We start from the raw sequence: 9,514 nt of genomic DNA, 5'->3' as shown, positions 1-9,514 counted from the left end.
TGAAGTAAGGGCTGTAGAACCCTTTCTTCACCTCGGCAGGGAGGGACAGGCTCTAACGCGCCCTTGCACAGAAGGGTAGCAATCTTCGCACGCAAGGTAGCGGTGTTCTCGCCCTTCACCAAGATGCGGCACCTAGCGAACTGAAATGCGTAGCCGAATCGGACGGTCCGGGACAGCCATCGCGACAGGTTGGAAAGCGCAAGCCACGCGCCCAAACTCCGGGCGAGGGGGACCAAGGGAATGATCACATCGGACGTACCGGCGGGAGCTCGAGGTGCCAGGTCGAGGGGATTCAAGCCCCGTGGCCGTGCTGAGTCCAGGGACATCGAAGCACTTACCTGGCTCCTGCCGCCCACCATAAGATTGGCCGGGGGGGAGGAACCTCGTCCCCGTAGTCCACCGGAACCAACCCTGTGTGGGCGTGTTTGTGCCACAGCTGGGCGCACAGGGGCGGGGGGTCCGCCGCTGGAGCGCCATACCTGCAAAAGATGGATGGTGGTCGTGACGACGGGCGTGCGCACCGGACCTGTGACCCAGGAAATGAGAAAACCACTCTTTTGTCAAACTTCTGGGTACCGCAGCCTCTGGTCCATGCAGCGACAAAAGATTCTCCTCCTGGCCCTCCAACGGGGGATGGAGTGGTCTGTTCATCAACTTTAGAGAAGTGGGTCTCCTTGCCCCTGGGTCGCCCGTCTCGGGGGCGCTTCGAAGGCCTCCATAGGCCTTAGCCGTCAGGGACGACATAAACCTACAGGCCCTGGACTGGAGTTTCGGGCTTCCGTGCCAGGTGGCGGCGCTCTGCTGACATAAGTGCACCACGAGTGCCTTATCCACCTGGGGGATGACTGAATACCCCCTGGCCGCTCCACCATCGAGGGTAGCGAGAGTGGGGGTGCTGAAAGATCGGGACCGGGCAGTAAAAGGTGCCTCCTACGATCTTGTCAGCTCCTCATGCACTTCCAGGAAGAAAGGAACGAGGGCGGGGCATGGCCGTGGGTGGCGCCCTGAGCCCAGGAACCAATCGTTGAGCCGTGAGGTTTCAGGGGGGAGTAGAGGGTCCCACTCTAGCCCAACGCTCACGGCCGCCCGGGAAAGCATGTCCATCATTTCCACGTCGGCCTAGGACTGGGCGACCATCCCTGAAGGGGGAAGCCCAGTCAAAGCCTCCGCATCTGACTGGACAAGCCTGCTCTCCTATGCTGCGTTCGATAACTCATCCACTTCCCAGGCTCTGAACGAGAGGTCGAACTCGCCCTGAGATGAGCCAGCGATCTCGTCCGAGCGCACGATCGGGGCAAGCGAGCGTGCTGGGGAATGGGAGGTCTGTGGGGGGATACCCGGCGGAGGTGGTCCCACTGAGGTCCCCAAATCGCCTCCAGTGCTAACCGACGCGGCCTCAAACCCGTAGGTAGAAGGACCGGCGCGGGGAGCCGCTGGGGTGGCTTGCTTTCTTACGAATGCAAGCCGCGACCTCAACATTGCCATGGTCATGTTCTCGCAATGAGGACATGATCTATCCACGAAAGATGTCTCCGCGTGGGCAGCGCCCAGGCACATAAGACAGCGATCGTGGCCGTCGGAAGCGGAGAGATAACGACCGCAACCAGGAATAACACACAAACGGAAAGGCATCTTTAAAAAGACACATCTTTAAAAAGATGTCCCATGTGTGCCGCTCTTTTAGAAAGAAAATATACTCTTTTAGAATATACTCTTTTAAATGTTCTGTCGAAGCGCCCAGGGGCGTTCTCTGCAAACCACAGATGCAGAGGGGTAGAAGCCGCTGAAATGCGCCATAAAATCCAGCAGAGAGAGGTGAATGAACTCGGCGGATGAATTCAGCTCAATGAATAGAACCACTCTGCTCCGAAGAGAAAATCTGAATGAGTGGTTGCATACCAGCTCCTTTTATACCCGTATGTCCGTGGGAGTGGCATGCAAATTCCACTCGCCAATTCTCATTGGCCTTTTAAAAAAAATATCAGAGGTGTTTGGGGCTCCCAAGAGTAACCCCTAGTGTCACTACATCGACACAACGTCGAGTGAGTGACAGATAGGGAAAGAAAAATATCTTAGCTCAGTAGGTTCTTAAAATGCAAGTGAATGGAGATTTCTCTTTTGAAGCTCCAAAAATCACAGACAGTCAGCATAAATGTCATCCATACAACATCAGCTGTGAAATTAATGTCTTCTGAAGCAACACGATTGCTTTTGGTGCGAAAAAATATCAATATTTAAGTACATTTTAACTAATCCAAAGCTTCATGAGAGGGTGGAGTCCAAGCGGTCTCTCGTGTGATGTATTCGCGTTGCCATGGATACAGATGTAATCTCACGTTCTCCACTCGGTTGAGACATCCAGGATGAGCACACAAACGCACCATTGTGAGTAAAGAAACCAATAAATACAGATCTAAACCAAAACCAACGAAGCTTCTGTACAGCATTTCTCCTCGCTTGTAAACAGCGCTGCTCTTCTGGCTGTGACACACATGCCTCATGTTTCAAATGCCAATGTGATTACGCATGCATCAAGTGAACCTATGGAATTATTTCTAAATTGTATGAACATTAAATGATTCTTTGGAATTCTTTCTAAATTTTACATATAGGATTGTGAAGTACTCCACAAACAGAAGGGAAGGAGGATGCAGGGAAGTGGGTTTTTCCAGACTCAGGTAAGGCTTTTAATCGGCCACTTCAATGCTTTACAGCTTCACAAACTCAACAGTCTCAGAGGCACGTAGGCACTCAAACTCATTAGCTTCACGAACGTAAACACATTAGCTTCACAAACATAAACACATCAGCTTCCACAAGCACTTTAGACTCCCTTGTGCCAGACTCTCTCTGCCTCTCTGCTGATGGTGTGGCCGTTTATATGCCACTCTCCCCATGCTCACTGGAATTAGAGACAGGTGACAGAGACATAATCTAGCTCAGGTGTAAGCGCCCTTACCGCTTTCTCTCTCTCCGGACGGGCGCTCGACCACGCCTCCGCTGCCACAAGGATCTTTTGGAATCTTTTCTAAAAATGTACATATTTTCCTTTATTTTGCTGAAATGCCAGTATACCATCACTGACTGTAAGGCACTATTCCAAAATATGCTACAAAGCAGCAAGGGCCTTTCCTCTTTCACGGACCACCTGCTAAACTCAAGAATTAAATAAACTGCTAAACTGCTAAAGCACCATTGTCTCTAATGACCTCTCTGTAAATCACGTGGCTGCAATTTTGTGTCCTCCCTCACCTACTGAATGTTAAACTGGCAACAATACTCTGCAGGTGTAAAGCTGGACGAGTTTTTTCAGAGAGAGGTTGTAAGACAAGAACCGTCAAGTTCAAACTACACTGTTGTGGAGCTTTTACAGGCACATTTCAGTTTGCAGAGATTGTTTTGCCAATACACCATATAGACATTTTATGTCACTCTTACTGTAGGTAAACCCAATACATCTGAAACAATAGTTAATAGTTTATTATTTCTGAATTCCTTGCAAATATGTGTTTGTACACACATGCAAATGAAACAACTAATTTTTCCTTAAGACATTTCTTAGAGAATGTGCAGGACTCAGTACATTCACCAGACAATTTCATTCCAGGTGTTGCATCAACACAATCTTCAGAATCTAGCATGTCTATCCTGCAGTGAAAATCAATGTGCATCAGATGAAAATGTGCTGTTTGTTTTATCTTCGATTTTAACACTTGTAAATATATTTCACACCTTAATTCGGAAACTGGCTCTAAGGAAATTGAAGTCAAACTTCATCTGAGCTGCAAGGAGGGGTGAGTTATGTATGCATATATCAAGACAGGCCAAAATCTAGTTGTTTAAATGTTTTTTAGAATATCTGGATATTGGCAACCTCGTTTATTGAAGATGGTCAGCTCTCTGTATATTGTGGGTGGACAGGGTTGTGAATTCCCGATACATAATTGATTGCTAATTAACCAAGTGGCTTTGCCGAGATTAAGCCATGAGTGCTTCATTTGCATATTTGTTTATGTAATCCAACAACAATCCACCATTGCAAGCAAATACAAAGGGACAAATTCGCTAAACAGTTGTGTCACTTCTTGCACACAGTTTTTCTGCACAAAAACCTGCATCTTATTCTAACCACTCCCAACTGAGTTTAAGTGGTAAAAGCGTTAAAGTGCTTCGCCACATCGTTGGCACAAACACATCTCATTTCTATGTAAATTAGGCTTGTTATAGATTGTGCGTACTCATAAAACTCAATACTGTTAATGTTTCACAATTAATGCCCACAGAAAGCAGGAGTTAAGTTGAATTTTATTTAAAAGAGATTTTCTATTGATCATAGCAGCAGTTATAATCAAATGGTGATCAAATAATGGAAAATTCCATTAAAAGTGACCATATATCCAGACAAACTCATCACACTGCAAAGTCGGCAACAGTATGTTAAACATTTTGCTGCAAAAGTCAGTCTGTGATTGCCAAAATTTGAATCACTGCCCCTAGTGGCCGAAGCTGGAGGTGTTGCTAAACTTATGGGCATGTGTGAGCTCCAGTTGCCACATGAAATGTCCACAGAATAGACCTTACCCTTTTATGGATGCCTTAGCACTTTCCCAGTGAAAACTTGGATGAGGATGGGGGTTATACATGCTTTTAGTAAGCACTGTGAAAGCCACAGTGTGACACCAACAACCGGGGAGAGAAAGTAAAGGCTCATTAATTCTCCAGCTGGTTTTATTAGTGAGATGCCTCTGAAGCTGTTGGATGACAGGGGTGGATGAGCTTCCATAGATCTGACTTGTAATTATGGCCACAGTTGAAGCAGTATGGGAGACATTTGTGGGAGACTTTAAACTGGAGATGAGTGTTCAGTGTGAAAGCACATGGTGAACTGTACTGACAGACCCTGAGGTACGCAGGACGTGCCACATTTGTCACTAGTAGACGGGGAGAGTATGAAGAGGGTGCGTAAAGCATTAAAGTGCTTGCTCCACAATATGTCAAGATTCTAGGTTCTTAATAGAGCTGGTGTCAATTTCATTATCTAGTTATCCCATTACTACCACTTATTATATTGTAGTGTGTGGGGTGAAAAAAGGCTTTTAAGCATTGTATTTCTATGCATCTGTAAAAAATGACAAAACAGCACTGAATAGAACAAAACAGTGAATATGTTCATCAAATAAGACATTTACATTTTTTTTTTTTTTCTTCAAATTGCTAAATTCACTAAAACATTTAAAACCTCTTGGGGCCAAATTCTGTTTATTCATTTTCTCTTGGAATTTTAATCAGGGTACACAAGACAATTCAAGTACGTATTTAAGGAGTATGCAGGAAATACTGTTATTATTTAGAGGCAGATGGAAAATAATATATGACAAATGTTTTTTGGCCTTTTACCATGCATTTTGTGGGGATTACACGGGTGCATACTAAACATATGGTGTCTTCTCACAGTTATGCAACTGTGTTTTTGCCTGATCCAACCTTCACAGAAAAACTGTATATCAGAATTCAAGTGGAGTTGTTTTCAGATGCAAAATCAAATCAGAGCCACGGAAACTCACTGGTTTTCAAGAGACTCATATCAAATTGATCATTTCATATTTTAGATCTGCAAAACAGTTTACTGCATTCAGAAAAACACACACTAACATCTTGCAGTCAATATGAGTTGGGAGAGAGAGATTGACCCCTAGTGTCAGTCAATCAAAGTACACACTAAAAGGTGGAATTAAAGTACACACTAAAAGTTAAGGAATTATTCTTTTTGTATGCTTTTTATTATGAATAAGCAGAAATATTAGTTCTATGTGTGGCTGCTTGATTTGTATTATGTCTATGTGAGTTCTCTTTGCTCAGTGCCACTAAAAGTCTGAGTTGATTTGTCCTTGATGTCCTCTGCCACTATTTAATGTGGATCTGCACTGTCTTGCTCTGTTTGGTCTATTATACCTGGAGAAAGCTATCCATTAGCTTTCACATTCATCTTAATGGCAGTTGCTTGGCTGGCGCATTAACCCCTGGAAGTAAACAACCTGCACGCTGACCGTAGATAAATTCTGTAATAAGGAATTTTCAAATTCAAGCTTCAAGTCCCACATTCATGTTTTTTGTGAGTTGTAGTCAGCAGAGGGCACTCAGTGCAACTCCAGCTGTGCAGGCAATGCTGAACGGAGCAGAATGCTGGGGTCTCGAGAAATGTTTTTCAAAGTTTCAAATTACAATTAACTTGGCACAATGTCCTAAAACGTGGCATTTACGACCTAACAAAAAGTGAGACAATCCAAAAGTGTCCATCTGACGAATGTGAACAGACATGCAAAAATAGCTCATGTGGAACACAAGAACACTTCCTGTGTATGAAAACAGTTCAAGTCTACCTCGGACAATTTGACAACCAAAATTGCTAAATGGATTGCTGTGGACTGGAGGCCAGTGTTTGGCTCATGTTCGATGATATGGTAATAAAACAAACAATATATTGACTTATTTTTGTATTGTCTAATCAATGCTTTACTCATCTGCCACAATATACAGTATGTCTTTGAATTATCTATATTATTATATTACTGTGTATTTATAATTATTTTGATTATTATTTATTGAATACTGGCATAACATCTACTACAATAAAAATGAAATTAATATGATGCTTGTAAAGGAAAAACAGGCTTTTTTGGCAGTATAATGCTGCAGTTACAGTATTTACCAGCAGGGACTAACAGGTCTTGCTAGCCAGCCAAACCTTGAACCCTTGGTATGATCTCTTTATGGCTTAGATATCATTGGAGAAGGTGATTGGCTCTCAATAACATGTTATTTCAATTGCAATACATCATTTAGTAAAACATGATTACCACTTTTACTCTTACAATCAGCCTACTTATAATAATTGTCCTCTGATTAAATGAAAACACACTTTTTGAGTGTAAAATGTATTAAATTAAGGCACTCCATCCCACACCATTGCGCACTGGTCAGGTACAGCAGGCATCTATCTCTACAAAGAGAATGACAGACAGCACTAGATGAATGGGGCGCTGTGACTTCTTCATTCTCAGGCAGGTCGGGATCCCAATCAGCTTCAAGCCGCAGGTCCCCTCGCACTGTCAATTAAATCAGTCTGAACTGAAAAAGCCCCCTTCAGTCTGAACTGCCACCAATGTGTGTACCACTAACTCAGACAAGCAGATTTCTTCCAAATTTCTCAGGTTAGCAATCATAGATTTCCAGGAAGAGCCGTTGAAGGGAAAGGCAGGATAGATGAAATGACAGAAGAGGATCAAGCAAAGAGGATCAGGGGCGAATTCACTAAACATTTGCGTCACTTTAGTGTGCAATATTTTAGTGCAAAAAAAGAAAATCTTATTTTCTAACCACTCACAATCCAGTTTAAACAGGTGCTAAATGTGCTGAAATATAGCGGTGTATTTAAATTAAATTACATTTAAAGTTCCTGGCGCAATTAACTATACACTAGAATTGCGCTGGAAAACAGAATTCTTTTAAAAGGGACATTTGAATGTGCATATTTTTTAACGATCATGGCAGCAGTAATTTATCAAATGATGATTAAATGATTGCTATAACCAGCAATTATTCAGATGTGTGCTGTAGTTGAGCACAGTTTTGAGCTAATTCAGGTGACTGCACTGCAGGTTTTGGCTGTTTTTGCACCTTTACCTGAATTGCATAATTCCTTTAAAAAAAATAAAAATATGGCTGTTAAAATAGTACAGACAGCGCATGCTCATAAACACAGCATGATCTCATGAAAATGAAGTGACCGTGGCAACATTTTTACAAAATTATATTAGATGGTTCATTACATGTATCCCAGCAGTTTCAAGGTGAAATGTCCACTGTGTGGCACTAAAAGGGAGTAAAGAAAAATTCCCAAAGAGATAAGGTTTTTAAGGTTAATGCTCAAAATGCTTTATTGTTTAGCTACTGCACAATTTAATAACCTTTTAAAAGTAGTTGTTTATGTAATGCAAGTGTTTAAATGTATAGCTTTACAAGTCAAGCGCTATATTAAAAGTGCTTAGATGTCATAAGACAGCATTGTGTGAGGAACAGGTCAAAAAGTAAGTTTATGAACTGATATTTTGCCGTTAACTTGTGATTTGTGTGAAAGGGAATAAAAGTCATTGTTGTAGCACCTCTAGTGTTTATTTCACCAGGAAACTACTGAGATACATAAAACAACTAGCAATGTAAAAATCATATACAGTAACATGATTCTATGAGACCAGAAAGAATAAACCATGCTATCAATTCAATTATCAATTATCAATCAAATCATTAGTAGCGTATTCCCCCCTTAGATTTGATTTTAAGGAAATTATCACACCATGTTATATTCGCCTCCCCTTTAACTTAAAATTGTCATAAGTTGAAAATGTCTCAGCCGAGCTTTGATTGGGATTGGATTGGGAAGCCATGGCCTGTGAAGAGGCAATGTCAGGACTGTAGAAAAAGTAATGTTCAGCTATGTGATCTGCCCCATCATGAGATCTTTGATTGGCCATGATGACCTCCTTTGGTTCATCATAAACAGCGCTGACATCCCACTCAGCTTTGAATTGGTAGTCCTGTGGCTCTGCGTAAATTGCTTCTGCACTGATGTTTTTTAATGCATCATCAATTGCTAATTGGTGGATGGAATCACCCAACAAGTCAGTCGGATCTTCAGTCACTGTTTCTTCATGGGGGACCGCAAGAGCAGATGACTGTGATATGACAGAGTCGGCTTTGAAAGAGTCTCGAAAAGATGCAGAATCATGGAGATCTTTTCTTAAGTTTTGCCAGTGCATTTTAGGGTCTGTAGGGGAAGTAGCTTTTGACACTGTGGCGTACACTGGTTCCTGATTCTCAAGGTAAGAATTTATGCTTGTCACTTGACTTTTGTTTTGTGGATCTATTGCATTCAAAGAAAAGCTCCTCAAAGCGGGGTTGAGCATTGGTGGATGCTGTTTCTGAACCGCACTCTGCAGATTGCTGTCAGGTAAACAGTCAGATTGTTTGAGACTTAGGGCGACTGTGGTGTCATCATAGATTTCATCTGTGGTTGCAGTTTCTTGGACTATACTTTGGTCTACATGGTCAATGCTGCTTTGATGTGCTGTGGAGGATCTGGGTAGATTATGAATGGCTGCACTGACAACATTGAACAGCCTTTCACCTTGATGAGTTGCAAACTCGAAATTCCCCTCCCCAGAATCACATCTGCGGCCCGCCTCAAAGGAGAAAGACAGCTGCAGAGAAGAAAAGGGAAGAGAAAATTATTCAATCTATTTTCAGACCCAAGATATTTGTCCACAGTCACTCGAGTTATAATAAAGACAGGTTGTTTATCTCCCATGAGAAAAGGGCCTGCAAATGAAATTAAAAGCAATTAAATGAAGAAATCATAAATAAAAACTCACACCTGCACAGTGACAGCTCTCTTGAAATTAATGAGTGGAAGCAAATTATACATTTACATCAGGTTTTAAAGGGATAGTTCACCAAA

The 9,514-nt window shown here is 42.5% G+C and overlaps 1 protein-coding gene across 1 annotated transcript in view; it reads right to left on the bottom strand.

Moving 5' to 3' along the window:
• Positions 1–4,565: 4,565 nt before the first annotated feature.
• The window catches only part of LOC127432237 (docking protein 1-like), a 29,739-nt gene continuing 24,790 nt past the window's right edge, over positions 4,566–9,514 (bottom strand). Inside the window, exon 5 of the mRNA XM_051683152.1 lies at positions 4,566–9,257. Within this exon, the coding sequence (XP_051539112.1) occupies positions 8,358–9,257 (900 nt within the window). The 3' untranslated portion in view covers positions 4,566–8,357. The remainder of the gene's footprint in view (positions 9,258–9,514) is intronic.

Source organism: Myxocyprinus asiaticus, chromosome 42 (assembly GCF_019703515.2).
Source record: "Myxocyprinus asiaticus isolate MX2 ecotype Aquarium Trade chromosome 42, UBuf_Myxa_2, whole genome shotgun sequence".
NCBI classification, from domain to species: domain Eukaryota; kingdom Metazoa; phylum Chordata; class Actinopteri; order Cypriniformes; family Catostomidae; genus Myxocyprinus; species Myxocyprinus asiaticus.
This window is presented reverse-complemented; position numbering and strand designations above follow the sequence as displayed.